Source organism: Prionailurus viverrinus, chromosome D3, assembly GCF_022837055.1.
Source record: "Prionailurus viverrinus isolate Anna chromosome D3, UM_Priviv_1.0, whole genome shotgun sequence".
Taxonomy (NCBI): domain Eukaryota; kingdom Metazoa; phylum Chordata; class Mammalia; order Carnivora; family Felidae; genus Prionailurus; species Prionailurus viverrinus.
The window spans coordinates 68459677-68478188 of NC_062572.1; the positions used below are offsets into that span (position 1 = coordinate 68459677).

At 41.9% G+C, this 18512-nt stretch overlaps 1 protein-coding gene and 1 long non-coding RNA gene across 5 annotated transcripts in view; one reads left to right on the forward strand and one right to left on the reverse strand.

Annotated features, from left to right (window-relative positions):
- Positions 1-18512, forward strand: part of KATNAL2 (katanin catalytic subunit A1 like 2) — a 74674-nt gene that overhangs the window by 17480 nt on the left and 38682 nt on the right. For 2 of the 4 annotated variants that reach the window (XM_047828219.1, XM_047828220.1), the window contains exons 2-5: positions 9603-9673; positions 13265-13431; positions 14764-14806; positions 17866-18004. In XM_047828219.1, coding sequence (XP_047684175.1) covers positions 9603-9673; positions 13265-13431; positions 14764-14806; positions 17866-18004 — 420 coding nt within the window. The remainder of the gene's footprint in view (positions 1-9602; positions 9674-13264; positions 13432-14763; positions 14807-17865; positions 18005-18512) is intronic. The other 2 variants (XM_047828221.1, XM_047828222.1) reach the window with 2 other exon arrangements.
- Positions 709-15527, reverse strand: LOC125149338 (uncharacterized). Its single transcript, XR_007145899.1, has 3 exons — positions 15449-15527; positions 10711-10824; positions 709-786 (listed from the first exon to the last, which is right to left on the reverse strand). It is a non-coding gene; the product is annotated as an uncharacterized LOC125149338 (long non-coding RNA).

Below are 18512 nucleotides of genomic sequence, written 5' to 3' on the forward strand. Positions count from 1 at the left end.
AAATAGTAGTTTACTTATAGTCTAGATTTTCCCCATCATTTTAGGTTTAAAGATACCCCAAGTCTTAGAATTTATTAGATTTAAGAATTCCTGACAGTTTTTATATTTTCAATATTCTCAGTAGTATCAATTGGCACTTCTAATGTTGCATGATTACTTCCATAATCATAAATCAAGCGTAAAGAAATGATAGGTAATGAAGAGAATAAATAAAATAAAAACACCACATTCCCACAACCCAGAGACACTATGGCGTTAACCAAAGGTGAACCTTAGTGTATATCCATACACCCCTCCAGACCCTTTTCTATGTGTATACAGTTACATACACACACACACGTTTTATCAAAATGAAATCATATAGTAAGTACTGTTCTTTAACCAACTAGTTCTCTAACCAGAGAACTTAGACAGTTCTCTAACTAGTCATGCATTGTATCTGGTTGTCATAGCCCTGAAGTCTCTTTGCATTGCCACAGCCCCCACCCGTACTTTCTCTATTGTTCTCTTCTTTTTTATTTTCAACGGCACTGACTTGTTCCAGAAACCACGAGAACCGTTCTGCAGAACATCTCCCCTCTTAGATTTGTCTGATTGCTTCCTTGAGATCTCTATCTCTGAGGCTCGATCCCTGGAGAAAGAAAAGTTGGTTCTAAAGGCTTGATGGATTTACATCAAATCCTTTCATTTACCTCATAGGTGATACTGAGAACTTCACATCACACATGTCAGGGGACTGATATCGCCTTTCTGTGCCCGGCAGTCTGATCTCCCCATCGTGCAGCTCTGTTGCAAGCAGAAAGTAGCCTGTGTGAGCATGGGCTTTTGAAAAGAACACAAATATCATAATTCCGCAATCTGGTTCAGTGTTGAATAACAATGGCACCGTGTGGCATGGAAAGTCTTCTGTGTTTCAGTAGACTTTATACTTCTCTGAAATCCCAAATTCCATCACCAGTTCATACTCAGGATTAACAAGTGTCTCTTCTCATGGAACACACTGTTCCTGAGCATAGCTGACCAGTTCTGACTTTGTATTAAATACAATAAATGCCTTCCCTGGATCTGTAGACACTCTTTTGGTAGTTCTAGTGCTTTGTCAAGTTGTACAGTGTTTGAAACTTAGCAAGTTTCCTGGTACAAACAGGAGGTAATCAGGAAACAAACAAAAAACAAATTAGAACCTATGGGTATATATTCAAGCTTTTAAGTGAATATCAGATGCAGGGACTGTAAAATAGAACTATAATAAAAACATTTGAAAGAAGAAATGTGTCCTTTTTAACTGTTTGTTTTTGAGATGGAAAGCTTAATGCAAAATTTGGATCTTATTACAGAAATTGAAACGAGCCCATGCAAATTAATCTCCATTGCACCCGTAAAAAAGAAATTAAAAGCACTAATGTTGCATGTGGTGTATATACAGTAACATTTCCTAAATATCTTCTGGGTCTAAAACTAGGGATGATATTCAATGCTTCCTTTTCCTCAGGCTACAGTATCATAGGATTCAATTTTGAAACTGATAATGGAGGCATTTTTGTTGCACAATTGCCCACAAAGGAAATGAAGGAAGAAGAAAACAGCCAGATCATTGAAGCAGAGACAAATGAGATACCTCCCGTTCTATGTTCACTTCTGGTCCTCCTTTCTTTGGTAGACAGAAATTAATTGAGCATCTAATTGTGTCCATTTCAGGGGCACACCATCTTTTACAGTTTAAATTGGCCATTTGTTGATGGTCCATTCTTAGTTTTTTCATTCAGAAGACAACTTTCCAGGGGCGCCTGGGTGGCGCAGTCGGTTAAGCGTCCGACTTCAGCCAGGTCACGATCTCGCGGTCCGTGAGTTCGAGCCCCGCGTCAGGCTCTGGGCTGATGGCTCAGAGCCTGGAGCCTGTTTCCGATTCTGTGTCTCCCTCTCTCTCTGCCCCTCCCCCGTTCATGCTCTGTCTCTCTCTGTCCCCAAAAAAATAAATAAATGTTGAAAAAAAAAATTAAAAAAAAAAAAAAAAGAAGACAACTTTCCATGCTAATTTGAATGGCCGGAGTATAAAGATGTTACAGATCTGGTAAACTTTACACTTTTAATCAATAACTTTATAAGACCACATTCTGTATTTCAAGTGATAGCACATCTTAAATATTTCGCATTAGGTATTTAAACAGTATTTTCTTATACCTTTTTTCTGTTCTTACTAAATTCTGAACTACCACCAAACTTGTTTCAAAGAAAAAGTTGAAGTATTATTTCCAGGCCTGGAGCCCCCAAGTACAAGCTGTTTCACACTCTGCATAGTAGGAAAGCTCTCTTTGAAGCAGCTTCGTTACCAAACAGAATTCTGAATCACTGAACCAAAGGATGCCCCTGAATCCCCATCATCTGCCGTAGACATCAGGACTATTTGCCAAACATTGTGATTCTGGCCAAAACCCCCCAGAAATACTCTCAACTAGTGCTGGGATGGCTACCATTTTCCAGGAATGAAATCAAACCCCTGAACAAGCCTCTCTGATAGGTTATTTATATTCTTTGAAGAATATGGCCAACATTGCCCAGATCAGCCTAGGGTCCAGAAGTGCCTCCCTCTCAAGCATTAGACTTTTGTCCTCCAGTTCAGCCTGATCTCCCATGAGTTCACAGGTCAGAGGGTCCACTGTGTAAAGAACACTCCAGGGAATCCAAGGGAGATAATTCTGACAAATCCTCCAGCTCAAGTTTTGTCGGGGTGGCTGTGAAACCAAAGGCCCTAGTTATGGATGGAGGACGATACGATTCCTAGGTTTTTCAGCCTCTGTGTATGTGAGGTGAAGTGGAGCAGGTGGGGTCTGGAGTCATGGGGGTGGGGAGCATGGTGTGGAGGAGGAGGTGCCTCTGGGTGACTTTGTATGGATCTTGCCCTCCCTGTGAATGAAAACATAGCCCTGCACCCCATACCTACCAAGCCTGGGCAGGGAACCCGGATGTCAGAGTGGCTCTCTGCCAAGGTGATGGATGTAATTCCTTGGCCTAGAAATTTTCTAATCTGTGAACAGTCCAACCCAAGTTGATGTTTTGTTTGCTTTTTACTTGCCAACGTATTAAATTTAAACAATTCATATGGATTGGCACTTAAGTTGCCCTGTCCCCATCCCATTCCTGTGCCCAGAGGTAATTACATATCTGGGTTTTATTCCTTACTTCTTCTATGAGTGAAGGATTGTAGGTGTGTATGTGATTTTTCACTTTACAGTATGTCTTAGAATGATAGATCTACATATGCTGGAATTGGAAGATTCACAAGATACATTATTAAGTGGTGGGAAAAGGCAGGATGCCCAACAGTGTAAACAAAACTATCCTGCTTTCATAAACTTTAAAAAAGTTGCACATAAGTATGTTGATAGGTATGATATGATATTCTGAACGATTACACAAGAAATTTAAATAGTGGATAGAAGGAAGAGAGAATCTTTTATTTTTATTTTTTATTTTATTAAAAAAATTTTTTTTAAGTTTATTCATTTGGAGAGAGAGCGACACACAGCAAGCAGGAGAGGGGCAGAGAGGGAGAGAGAGAATCCCAAGCAGGCTCTGCGCTGTCAGCGAGGAGCCCAATGTGGGGCTCCAACTCACAAACACAGGGATGATGACCCAAGAGGAAACCCGGAGTCAGATGCTTAACCGACTGAGCCACCCAAGGTCCCCAAGAATCTTTTCTTTTTAAACTGTACTGTTTGAAGTTTTTTTGTTTATCAAATTTAATTCAGGCTTGTGTTTCAAGCTTTCTTGCCCCAAGTAACACAATATTTGGGGGCGGGGGGGGGGGGGGGCAGTGAGTGGGTGGAGCGAAAACACGACGTGCTCAGAATCTTTCCTCAGCGGTGTAAATAGATCCGGCTCATTGTTCTTACCGGTGCCTTGCTTTCCACAGTGAGCTTGCGCCATGACTTATTTAACCACTGATGGATGTCTATAGCCTATTGCTATTTTTTTTGCGAACATGAATAATGTTGTATTAAACATCCTTGAACATTAATCACTGTGCATACATGGACTATTTCTACGATATAATATAATTGATCTTCTACAATGGAAATTGCTAGGAGTGGAATTGCTGGGTCAAGGAGTCTGTGCGTTTTTCATTTTGATAGATTTTGCCAATTTGCTCTATAAAAGGTTTGCACTAGTTTACATTTCCACCAGTCATATGTGAGAGCATATTCTTTCAGACCTTGCCAGATCTTTAAAAGATCTTTCTTTTAAAGAAATGTGAGGGGCGCCTGGGTGGCTCAGTCGGGTGAGTGTGGGACTCCTGATTTCCGCCCAGGTCATGACCCCAGGGTCATGGGATTGAGCCCCACATTTGGGCTTGGGGCTGGGCATGGAGCCTGCTTAAGATTCTCTCTCTCTCTCTCTCTCTCTCTCTCCCTGTCCCCCACTCACGCACATGCACACACATTCTCTCTGTAAAAAAAAAAAAAGAATTTTTGTTTTACTGAAAGAGTCTTATTTTTGTCCAATGAACTGAAGAAATATTAACAATATTTAAGGTGATTTCTTCAACTTTTTTTTAAATACTTAAAAAAATTTTTTTAAATCTTCATTTATTTTTGAGAGACAGAGAGACAGAGACAGAGCATGAGCGGGCGTTTTTTTAAATACTTAAAATTTTTTTTTTAATCTTCATTTATTTTTGAGAGACAGACAGAGACAGAGCATGAGCGGGCGTTGGGGCAGAGAGAAAGGGAGACACAGAATCCAAAGCAGGCTCCAGGCTCTGAGCTGTCAGCCCGGATCCTGGCACGGGGCTCAAACTCACAAACCATGAGATCATGACCCGAGCTGAAGCCGGAGGCTTAACCAACGGAGCCACCCAGGTGCCCCTAAGGTGGTTTCTTCAACTTTTATGTGCATGGCCCATGATGACAAAACCAAAAAATATACAGTAAAGGGAAATGTCTGCCCAGAGGGTTTCGTGTTTTCTTTTCTGTCCAGCACACCTACCCAGTGCTCACGCTGGGCTCGCTGGCTGGACATAGCTGATTGATCAGAACACATAAAGGAGCGCCAGTGGTCGCCACATCCCACGACGGGACCCGGGACCAGGACCGTCCCGGGACCAGGACCGGCCCAGGCCCTGCCGCCAGGGTGGGGAGCAGGCTCTCACAGCGATGTGGGTGATCAGCAGCTCTTTCTCCCCACCATTTCCATTTTGAATCACTTCAAAATGTTGCACAAAAGGATTTCTATTTTCAGTCAGACCATTTGTTTTGTGAATCAGGGTAAAAAAGTTACTCAAATTATTTACATTCATTTTAGTCTTTTTTTTCCTCTACCTCTCTCCATTTTTTTTTTTTTTTTGCATTTTAAAACAGTCTTATTTGAGATATAATTCACATATCAGACAACTCACCCGAGGTATATTTACAGAGGTACACATACAACCATCACCACGGTAATTTCAGAACATCTTCACTACCCCAAAAAGAAACTGTACATCCCTTAATTGTTACCCACCCCATTCTTCCATCCTCCCCAGCCCTCCCATCCCCCACTTTTTTTTCTTTCTTCCCTTCTTTCTTTCTTTCTTTCTTTGTGAGCTCTATGCCCAGTGTGGGGCTTGAACTCACCACCCTAAGATCAAGAGTCGCATGCTCAGATCAACTGAGCCAGCCAGGCGCTCCCTCCCATCCCCCCCCCCTTTTTTTATAAAAAAAATTTTTTTTAACATTTATTTATTTTTGAGACAGAGAGAGACAGAGAATGAACAGGGGAGGGGCAGAGAGAGAGGGAGACACAGAATCTGAAACAGGCTCCAGGCTCTGAGCTGTCAGCACAGAGCCCGACGCTGGGCTCGAACTCACGGACCGTGAGATCATGACCTGAAGTCGGACGCTTAACCAACCAAGCCACCCAGGTGCCCCTCCCATCCCCTTTTAAAAATATCCCTCTCAAGATCTTTTCTGTTCACATTAGTTTTCTGGCTCTACCCAGACCTTCCTCTTTAGGAAATCTAGAGCTATCATCCAAACACAGTGCGGTGTGTGCAGTACTGAGGAACAGAAGCAAAACGCTCCTTAGCAAATTTTTCTCAGCATCCTACTCATAAGAGAACATGTGCACCTGTGCACGTTTAGATTAAGAAGTGCATGCTTCCAGAGTGAAGGATGGAGAGACTCTGAATTATACGAACAAGCAACTAACAGCTGTTGAGCACCCACCAATCACTGACCCTGATACGGGCAGAGCACCCCACAGTCTGCAAAAACACTGCCCAGTTGGAAAGGGCACTAGCCAGTGTCCACTGAAGCGCCTCTGAGAACATGCATGGCTTTCATGGCTCTTTAGCTCCAATCCTTTTGTTCTCAAAGACCTTTACATGCATGTGAAATGGATTAGCTTCATTTACAGCAGGAATCTGACTATTCAGAAATTAAAAAGCATGATCATCCTATGAGACACAACACTCCTGGTGCAGCAAGGAGACTGACTTTTTGAAGGAGGTCTAGCCAGTAATTGCTTCGAAATGGTCACTAAAATTGTGGGATTTTAGGTTTGAGAAATTGTAAGAGCCACCACTTGTGTGTTACTATGTGAGGTCAGCTAAGAAAGACTGTTTGGTAACCACAGTTGTTTGATTTTAGCAAATTTGGCAGTTTTTGGCAAATTAAAATAGCACTTTCTCCCTAGTCTGTAGTAGGGGTGTAGGGGTGGGAGCAGAGATTGCCGAGAAGGGGGTTACACTGGGAGGAACTGATGGAAGAGCACTGGGTTCTGAGCTCAAGTCTGCAGGCTTTGAGCAAATCCCTTAATTTATCTGGATCTTAGGTTCTTGAGACTCAATGATCTCCCAGTACCTTCTAGACTTCTAAAATTCTGAATCAAAACCCCAAGCCTGAACTTGAGAATTTTTCTACTTAGAAACATATCCTATCAATCTTATTACTGCTTCTCTAACATGTGGTTATATCTTTATTTGCAAACCTGATTTGGACTGAATTTTGCGATGATTGTCATTTTTATGCGAATAATAATTTGGAACTAACCTAAATTTCATGAAGTGTTCCCCTCCTAATACACTAGATGGCACTACAAGCAAGTCAAATCAAATTACAAAAAAACAAAAAACAAAAAAACAAAAACAAACAAACAAAAACGGAGTGGGGGAGGGGGAGTAGATTTTGACTACCAAAGTTACTAAATATGGTAAATTAGAAAAGCTTCAGTCTTTATCAAGAGTGTTATGTCAACATCTTCAGAAAAATGAGCAAAAATGGCCAGTGTTGAATATCTTAAGATCAGGAAAATGTCATTTTGTGTAGTGACTTTCAATCTGTTACTGTGACCCAACTGTAAGACATTTTAGGTTGGGTCCCAACCCATATACACACACGCTAAAGCAACAGAAGCTCCATAGGGCAATCCTAAGCCTTCTTCCCTGTCGTGCATTCTGAGACCATTTCTTTTGCACTGAAGGAAAATGCATTCCTTGGAAGAGTGGGGAAAGTGTATGTGACACATTATCTGATGTATTTGATGGTGAACAAAGTGATAGGAGGGGACTTTAGAGGTGTGTTGCTGTCTGAAAATTAGTAATATGTATACAGCCAAGCTAAAAAAAATGAGGCAATTATTCATTCTAAGAAAAAATAATGTACAGAAATGGGTAAGTGCTTTCTGACTCAGCAGTGATCATTATTTACACGGTCATAATAATGTAAGCACTGAATATTGATATAAGGGTAGCGGGGAGGGGAGGGTGAGAAGTTGGATGGCAACGTAGTTCTCATCTGCCTTAACAGGATGTGAACAGTTAATGCCTAGTGTTCACGTATCGCAAAACAGTGATGTATTTAGAAACATGGAGGTGAGTGTCAGAAGAAACGGCTAAGCTAATTAAGGTTGTTGCCTCTAGGGGGGAAGTGGGGAGTGAGGTAGTAGAGTGGGGGCACAGTCTATTGTTTTTTGTTAAAAATTTATGGGGGTGCCTGGCTGGCTTAGTCAGTGGAGCATGAGACTCTTGGTCTCGGGGTTACGAGGTTGGGCCCCACGTTGGAGGTAGAGATTACTTAAGAAAATACAATCCTAAGAAAATTATAAAAATAAAAATGTATAGTAGTATATTATTCAGCCTTAAAAAGGAAGAAAATTTGGACACATATTACAACATGGATGAACCCTGACAACATTATGCTAAATGAAATAAGCCAGACACGAAAGGACAAATACTGTTGAAGTGAGTCCACTTATGTGAGGTACATAGTAAAGGCAAATTCTTAGAGACAGAAAGTAGACTGGTAGAATGGTGGGCGCCAGGGCTTAGGGGGAGGAGGTTAGGGCGTTATTGTTTAATGAATACAGAGTTTCAGTTGGGAGAGAGAAGAAACTAGAGATGGATGGCAGCGATGGCTTAACAACAATATGAATGTACTCACTGCCACTAAACTGTACTTTATAAATGGCTTAAATGGTAAATTTTATGTTATCTATATTTCATCATAAAAAAGCGATGTAAGAAAAAAATAATTTATAATACCATTTGATTCTTTTTTTAATGTTTATTTATTTTTGAGAGAGAGACAGAGACAGAGTGTGGGGAGGGGAGGGGCAGAGAGAGAGGGAGACACAGAATCCAAGCAGGCTCCAGGCTCTGAGCTGTCAGCACAGAGCCCGATGCGGGGCTCGAACTCACAGACCGCAAGATCATGACCTGAGCCGAAGTCAGATGCTCAGCCAACCAAGCCACCCAGGCGCCCCAATACTGTTTGATTTAAATAACTGCACACATGTTTTAATTGTATTACGTTAATTTTTAGAAAGCTTCGGATGAATGTCTGAAAGTCTTTATACATGTCATGAGCGTGTTTATTTGGGCCACCGAGGGGCCTTTTTTGCTTTTATCCAGTTCTTACCTGTATGCTCCTTAGAAAAAGATGTCAGGTAAGTTATTCACAAATAAGGGAGGTATTACTGAAAGTAGGTGTCTTATGAATACATTTCAGGGGCATTTGAGATACCTGATTCCTAAACACAGCACACGAATGCTGAATAAACGTACACATGCATCAAGTTTGAATAAGGACATTATTACGCAGGAATTTCCGTCTCTGGCCTCTGCTGCTCTCAGTGGGTATGCTAAATGTTTGGCTGTGTAGTCACCTGCTGAGTGGCTTGTTGGAACTCAAGGCCACTTTGTGCTGGGACTGGGTGCGACTCCGGGTGAACCAAAGATGCTGTGCTGTCAGAGCTGATTTCTAGCTCACAAGTTTCTCTTTACCATCACCTTCCTTAACCTGGCCCAAACAGGAGCGTGTATACTCATTTCTTTGCACTTATAAGCAATAAAATGCCAATTAGCTTGGCAGGAAGAAGTTGACTAGTAAAGTGCAATTCTAATTTAAATCATTGTACCTTCAGTGTACAATTGAGAAGGCAGCTCTAAGAAGAAAACGACAATGGAAAATAACTTTACATATCCTTAGAGACGTTGAACTGCCTTGCAGCCTTTAAGTCATGCTTCTTGGTTTTGACAGGTTACATTTACCTTCGAGGGTTTATTGCTATAAAAAGAGTGTTAGATCTCATTGTTGTCCCATCTAAATTCTCCTGTTTGTTCACAGTGTGAGAGGAGAACAGAAGCACGACGAAAAAATCTTCTTATTTTGATTCTGCATTATTTAACACAAGAAGGGTATGTTCTGTTTCAAAGATTTACAGACGCGATTCCTCTCTTTGTCTGACCTCCACTTTTCTAGATATACACTTATAAAAATAGCTAATAGAATTTATTTTTTATAGCAGTTTTATATTTATAGAAAAACTGAGCTGAAAGTATTCAGAGTTCCCATATATTGGGAATCCCCCTACCCTAGCCAGTCTACCCTGTTACTAACATCTTACATTGGTGTGGTATGTGTGTTATAATTGGTGAACTAATCTTTATATATAAATATCTGTGTGTGTGTGTGCATGTGTGAATGTAGATGTACCTATATGTATATGTGTGTATATATACATATTATTTTAGAGAGAGAGTGTGAGCAAGGGAGAGGAGCAGAGACAGAGAGAGACAGAGAGACAGAGAGAGAGAGACAGAGAGAGAGAATCTTAAGCAGGCTCCACACTCATTGTGGAGCCCAACGTGGGGCTTGACCCTATGACCCTGGGATCATAACCTGAGTTGAAATCAAGAGTCTCATGCTCAACGGACTGAGCAGCCCAGGTGCCCCCAATCTTGATATAGTATTGTTAGCTAATGTCCATAGTTTACATCAGGGTTTACTCTTGTGTTGAATGGTTCCATGAGTTTTGACAAATTCATAATGTCATGCATCCAGCATTGTAGTATTACATTGAATAGCTTCACCCTTAAATATCCCCTGTGCTCTGCCTGTCCCTGTCCCCACCATCAGCAACTTAGTTTCATAATTTTATGGCCTCATTGACACATATAGTTCCATTATGCATTTTGAAAACTCTAACAAAGCTACCCAGTCATGAGATACCTTCCCTTTCCCATTCAGGTTTCAGGCCTATCAAATCAGATTCCCAGGGCCCTACAGCAGGCTACGTACACAGAGATCACACTCTTATTCCTCAATTCTCCTTCCCTCAAAATAAAGGTATCGGATTTACTGGATGACCTATGTCCCCCTTTCTTTTCCGGACAATGCCATTCAATAACTGGCAGGGGAGGAAATTTGGAAGCATCTGAGTTTGGCCACCTACCTGATCTGGAAACGTGCAAGCCTTTACAATGAAGGCTGCAGATGTGCTGGGTTTTATGAGGAAAAGCGCTCATCCACTATTTACTTTCCAGTTTCCGTTCTTTCCAGGTTTCATCTAGGAAGAAAATATTCAGGTTTCAGGCTTAGGGCTTGAACTTTCAAGTTAGAGCAGCAGTTCTCAACTGGGGTGATTTTGCCTCTTGGGGAGCATTTGGCAATGTCTGGGATGCTGCTAAACATCCTTCAATGAACAGGACAGCATCCCACAACAGAATTATCCAGCCCTAAGTAGCAACTGTGCCAAGAAACTATCTCTGAAAGGAGAACCACGAAAACAAAAGACAAAGAAAAGTCAGCATAGTTTATCCCTTCGACTGTGTATTTACAAAGCATGCATTTCCCCTTTCTGCCACGAGATGGCCCCTTGCATCTCAAATCAATGAAAATTCTAGTAGAATTGACCATTTTCCTGAGACCTGCTGGTAAAGGCACTTAGGAGTGTATGTCAAGATGAAAAGTAAACTGTAGGTATTTTTAAAAGACATATCAATGTTGGAAAAGCAGACCTGTCTTTAACAAAAGACCAAGGATTTATCCTCATCAAGAGGCTAGGTTACAGTGGATTGGAATAAACAACCAGAGAAAAGCTTTGTAGAGACGGCAAGGTGAGCTGGTCTAGAAAGATGTGGAGAAGATGGATAGACATGATGCACAAGGACATCGCAGGCAGGCTCACAGAGAAAGAAGAGGCATAAGCGGAGAAAGACCAGAGTTGGGCTGTGTGTGGGAGAACAGGTGAGGTCCGACAGTGGAGGATCACAGTTCGAGGACTACACACGCTGCTTTCTGGGTCTGAGCACCTGTTAACAGCCTCCCCATCTCTCCCACTATGTCATGCTCCTTACTGCTCATTCCTCTTCCTGACGTCCCATCCTGTCACTCTGTTGGTTGAGAACCTCTAGTGGCTCCTCCAGCCAACCTCATTAAATTCAGATTTCATTCAAGCTCAAACAATGTAGTAGCAACACGCAGAAGCAGTTTTGTTCCCCGATTAATTAGTTTGGGATCTATGAGGCCTACTATCATCTATTCTTATAATTTTTGTGTAAGTCAAAAGCCCATGATCCTGGAAAGAGTTCAGTATAATGTGATGTGAGTTAAAGACTACAAGCAATCTATAGTGTATGTTCTCACACACACACACACACACACACACACAAATAATATATATAACATATATATATATGCATATATATGTGTGTGTGTATATACATATATAGAGCTTTACAAGTGTATATATGTAAGTATATATGCATTTAGTCATTAAAAATGTTTGGAAAGATAGGCAAAGGTAGTGGAATTTTCTTTTGACTTACCTGTATTTTCTAGTTTTTTCTCAAATGAGCATGTATTACTTAATACTAAACAAAAATTATTCCTAGGACAGAGTTAGTTTTTCTCTCTGTAAAATGGGGATTAAGACACAGTATAGAAGCCTGGTGAGCCATCAATGTGTATAGAGGCTGACTGACTACAGCCAATTGATGTTTTGCAGTTTCTTTAAAGTTTAGCAAGGTCACTGGAAATAATCATGGCAACCTTAAGAAAGTTCAGTGTTCCAACTGACCTGAATCTGGTGAAGGGAAGAGAGCATAATATAAAAGAAAGTTTTCTCCTACCTTCCCAGATTTGAATCAAACAGAAAGAAGTCTATCCTGAGGCAAAAATTCTTAATCCAATGTCCTTGGATGAAATTGTATGCTGATTTGGGCATATTTGCCCATTTTTCAGGAGAGTCTTTGGTTTCATAAGAAGTTGAGAACTAAGATTAAAATGTGGAAAGTCTTTCCACTTTCAGAGGATTGGGAGACAGAGCATTGCTGAGACCACAACATGTTCAAAGTGACAGTGAAGAACCCCGGTGAAGATCATGCTTCCACCCACAGTCACCGGGTAGTGTAGATGTGTGACTGAAGAAAAGTGACCAGAAATAACATGGCCCAGCAGATGACTTCTTCTTATACTCAATCTCCTTGATGATATTGATCAACATATTTCTGGAATTTCCTTTAGAACTCATGACCTATGCTTTTCAGTTGCCACAATCATGGCACATCTTGCCTCTTGGGCTTAAATTTGGGTTTAACAATTGCCAGATGTTATCTAAAATTAATGCTGGTGAATAAAGAGGTAATCAAGTTGGGCAAATACTCAATTTTGGCTAGAAATGAGAAAACACAGGACATTTTCTTAGTCGATTTACTTATTTGACTTCTAAGCACTTCCAAAAATGTTTTGAACAACGATGACATCATTAGAATAAGTATGTAGCTTCCAGAGGCAACTGCTTTGAAAAACAGTACTTGGATATACTTAACATATGCGGGCTCCTTCTATAGGCAAACCTCATATATTGTAATTTTCATCGAATGTACTGCTTAATATAAGCTTAATATTTGTATTGAGTCTCTGTGGACTTGTAATGCCTGTTTGCCTTTATTCTTTTTACCCAGAGTTAATTTTTGTTGTTGTTTTTTCTTCTGTGAAATGGCCAGATATATCGATACAGCCAATGCTTTGGAGCAAGAAACTAAACTGGGGCTACGACGCTTTGAAGTCTGTGACAACATCGACCTTGAAACTATTTTGATGGAATATGAGAGCTATTATTTTGTAAAATTTCAGAAATACCCCAAAATTGTCAAAAAGGCATCAGACACAGGTACATGGCTATTTTCTAGAAATAAGGTTTTTTCTCATCTTTAAGATTAGTGTTTCTTCCTCATTTTATTCTCAGATAGATGCTACTCTCCCCCTCCCCACACCAAAAGAATAGACCAGAAAGATTGTATAGCCTGTATCAGATCCTGTACAGAAATAGAAACATGATCGGCCAGGCAGTGATGTCCCTTTAGTCACGGTGGCATTTGTTTGAGGTATGTGTGTTTTAGGACAATGAAAGCAAAACCCCAGTGCATCACAGGTGCTTTTTAGAAGACCAACGTTACTTTCATTTCTTTAAAAATGGAAAGAGCTGTTGGAAGAGGATAAAAGACAGAAGACTTTTTGTTGTTGTTGTTAGGAAGACCTATTATCTATCTTGAAAATAACATGAAAATGAGTATTGGTGAAGCTAATAGCTCATGTATAGATAATGAAATGCTTTTGAAAGCCATCAATCCAGATAATGATCAATATAATGCAAAGACCCAGTATAGGTTAGCAGTCAAGGAGGCTGGCTGGAGGAAAGATCTAAAGCGAGGGCCCTATGTTTTGTAGTAACATTGACTTGGAAGTCTGTAAGTGGGGGAAGTAATTATAAACCAAGGGAGATCATTGTCCTGTTTACAAGGCACTTGTTAAGCCACAGACTTTAACATTTCATGTGGGGACCAGGAAACCAAGAGGAATGTCAATTAAAAATAGCCGGGGGCGCATCTCTGAGCTGGAAGGGATATTTATCTGAGCTCCTTTCCAGGGCAGAGTTCAGAGCTCCCTGTCCTCGGCTGGTTGCTGGGTCTGGGTTTGGGCAGAGAAGCACTGACTCCTGGGCCACCAGGACTATTATTGACATGATCTAATTTCTAGATTGCCGGTTCTGATTTAGTCTGGAACCATATTCTCCTGGGATATTAGACACAATGTCTTTATTTTAAGGTAAACTGGCAGAGTACGACTGGTAAGTGTTCATGCAATCATCCTGGTGTCCCACGGACCACAGCAAAGTGGTGTCAAGTTCATGAAAACTTAATGTAATGGTAACCGTAAAGTTGGCCCACACTGAAGTTGCCACCAGGTTCATGGTCTCCAACTCAATTAATATCTAAGGGCTTTGGGGTCTTTCTCCATGCAGAAATGCTTGGGAAACATGGGTTTCTTTGCTTCTGCTGGTAGTTTCACTTCTTTCTATATGAGAATAGCTTAGAGCTCCGGGACCCCACAAGGCTATAGCACAAATTTTGAGAACAATGTAAAAGGGCAAACATATCTGAAAAATCACTTTCTCTTAAAAATTAAATTCTTTCCTTTTCCTCCAATATTTGTTTTGCTGCAGCAGAAAATAATTTACCACAAAGAAGTGGAGGGAAGACCAGAAGGTAAAGTGAATGGTAATTCCTCTCGACCACCCCAACTCTAAGAGTTTGTGGGATCCCTTTCCAGAAGATTCTCCAGCTCGGTTCCCTATCTGTCTACCAGCAATTGCAGACTGTGATCATGTGACCTTAGTGGGCCCAGCCATGGGTTCCCCACACGTTACAGACGTCCAAGACATGAGCCAACATCTATGGGTTCTCCTGGTTTTACCACAGATAACTGCATTCACTAGTGCTCTTTCAAGGCTATGTGCTGTGAAGAGTACGGACCTCAGAGATTGCAAGACCCAGGTTCAATTCCTGGCTCTGCTCCTCACAAGCTTGGAGCAAGTTTCTGACACACAGTGAGGTCCCCACACGTAGCAAGCACCCATGCATGCCTCATGATAATACTCTCAATAATGCTCTGCCTGAGGCTAACTTTGTTTTGTACTATTCTTTAGGAACAATTTTATCGTTTTGACCAAAGCATTATCCATTTATTTACAGTTTCCATAAAGCTAGTCAGACTCTGACAACAAACGATAACTACTTTTGAACCAAAAAAGCGAGGAGCATTTAAAGAAGCCAGCTTTGGCATGCATTTGGGTTCTGATTATGTTTCAGCCACATATTCATGCCTGGAACTTCCCCAGCATTCCTTACCTAGGAGAACATTCCAGAAGTGAATGTCTTTCGAGCACTTTGCTTCTCTTCAGGGAGGCAGCTTGACAGCTTGGGTGTCCTCAGCTCGTCTCTGAGTAAACATTTGTACGTGGCAGGCGTAAAGGTCAGACAGCAAATGGCTGGAGTCAGGAAGGATAATTAGTAAAGTAATGAATGCTGTTTGTTTACAATTTTGTAATTGAAGATAGCTATTGAAATGAAAGGTTGTGTCATGAGACTGGCTATTAACAAATGAAAGTGCCTTTTCCTAATGCTTGCATTTCACACCAGAGAGCAAGCTCCCAGTTTACAGATTTGCAGATAACTCAGTGGAGGAAAGTTTATTTAATGTGATGGATAACAGAATTAGGATGCCAAAAAATCTGGACAATTTGGAAGATGGGCCCAAAATAACACGATGAAATTTAATGAAATAAGGTGTAAGCTCCAACCAAAGACTAATGACAAATAGCTCCCTCATTACAAAATCAGGGACCTAGAAATCTGAGTTCACAACAGATAAGGTGTGAGGGTGATCACAACAGTGTGATGTGACTGCTAATGTGGTCTCGGGCCTCACTGATAGAAATACAGTGTCCCCAAAATAGGAGGTGACTCTGTTGTGGTCAGAAGACTGTGGCCAAAGGAAAGGTGACCAGGATGAGGATGAATCTGAGAGCCAGGTAACCTTAGGAATGATTGGGGCAACTGGAGAGGGTTAGCTTGAAGACTGGAACCCATGGGGAGGCAGTGCCCCTGGAACAACACGGCACCGGTCTTCACCCTCTAAAGAGGGACTGAGCCTTCTTTGTAGAATTCCACAGGGCATACTCAGGAGGGGCACCTAAAATTATAGCGGGGTGGATTTGGTCCCATATTAGGATGAACTTTACAATCATTAGAGCTGACTGGGAATGAATCACATTGCTTTGCACATTAGGAACTTGTCTCTGATCGTGTTAAAGCAGATCTGTGAACCACTTGCCTCCAAAGGGAAATCAAAGCAGGAAAACAGACTCCCTGTTCCCTGTCTGCCCTGCAATGACGTTAGGCAAGCTTCACTACATATGTATATATATGACCTCATTGCATTTAAATCAGTGCTATTCATAAGGGTTTGCACTTGTAACATGTTTGGTATTCATTTCATAGACACTTCATTTTTGTGCCAGCCAAAGGCCTGAGGGACAGACGTTTGTGTTCCTAGTTTACAGATGAAAAACAATGTTCCGAGAAACCGTCAGCTGTCCACCTCTTATGATACCCACCCCAGTGGGCCAACACCGGGGTCATCGTGTGTGGATGCTGGCATTATTATTGGCATGGGTGGTCTTTTGCTGGCTAGGTGTTCATACTAGATACAACTCCTCCTTTCCCAAAAAGAAATGGAGAAATAGGTGCTCTCTGAGACCCCTTAGGACAGGGGAGAAATACTTCCAGCAAAACTCCTGCAAACACATCTTACACGTAAGGACAAAGGAATGGAGAAAACCCAAACAAGTTCAGATGTGGGACTTCACGGTCGGCCCCCCGAGCAGTCCTGCCTCTCTCTGATGTCATCTCCTATCTGCTAATTTTCCAAAACTGAATTTCTCGTTCCAAGGACCTAGCGAACAACTTTATTTTACCTTTATATTGATGCATATAACACATATACAGTCAAATGTCCATATACTCTCGCAAGCGCCACCACCCCAGCCCCCCAGCAGGCTCTCTTCCCGATCAATGCATCCCATCTCCAAGAGAAGTAGCCACTGTCTGGCGTCCAGACCCATCAATATGTTTTGCCTTAAGTGAACAATATTTGGTGAAAATCTGTTTGGCAAATATGAAGATCTGTGACAACAGAGATCCTTCCCTTGCACTAGCCCCTTCTTGCTAGTGCCCCTTGCTTCCCTTGCACTAGCCTCTTCGATGTTTTAGTATACGGGCTGCCGAAGTGAGCACCTTTCCATGTTGGCTGTACGCAGCCTGATGAGAACTATTTTAAGTACATCCAGCACACTGGATCAAAACTACAGGCAAATCCCTAGGCTTCCTCCTTCCTCCCCACAACGTGACCCCTGCATACTGTTCTTTAAGGAAGGTGGGAAGAAACGTTGGAAAATGCTTGCAAAAGTCACGTGTTCTTAGGAATACAGAGCTATCTGCAGAAGAGCTGGAGCCAGGTGGCTTGAAGGGAAAATGAAGAGGGGGTTGGGGGCCTCCAGGAGGAGGTGGACCCTCTAGCTTGCTCTTGGAGGAATCCAAGGGGTAGAGTGGAGCAAGTCAGAGCCAGGATGGCCAGGGTGTCAGGACAGTGCAAATGGAAGGGCCCAATGGTGCCACATCTGCACATCTTTCTAGAACTCTTTTTAAGTCGGCTACACAGGTTGTTTAGTTACCTCAAATTAAATGGTTTGAATAATTTCCTCCAGGGTCTTTGTTCCCTCCCCTAGGGTGATGAGCGACAGTTGTCAAAATCTTCCCAAGATCAGTCAGCAGAGGCCACGGTCCAGAACCATGGTGGGGAAGCCAGGGGATGCCAAATCCGTCCATAAGGAGCACCCTAAACAGGTCTGGATGGCTTTGCTGGTATTGGTAAGACTGCAGGTGGCTGAGAAATAGCCCTGAGAAAAGAGTCACATTTATTCATTTTTGTGTGATTTTGTTACATTGTAGATTTTCTTCCAGTATACTGAATTAAAACCACAGGCAAATCTCTAGCCTTCCTAATGTTTCTTAATTCGAGTGGGAAGTCTCCTTCCTTCCGCCAGCCTTCCCCCTGGTTGGAGTACTGGGAAACAGTCCTCGAGGGGTAAGCCCTGGGTCCAGTCAGAGCAGGGGGCTGGTTGCTACAGAGCTCAATCATCCCATTTGAGGTAACTATAGGTGGCACATCTTTCCTGTCCCAAAGCACATTCCTGGACTCTTAAGACTAAGTCAAGGATGGCCTCAGGAATGGCTGGGTTTCTCCAAAACACAAATGGTTGGTCTTCACTCCAGACCTCCCCGCAAAACAATCTTGGGGACAGGGTGGTCAGCAAGAGGACAGAGCCCAGCAGGCAGGGGAAATCAATGGCTT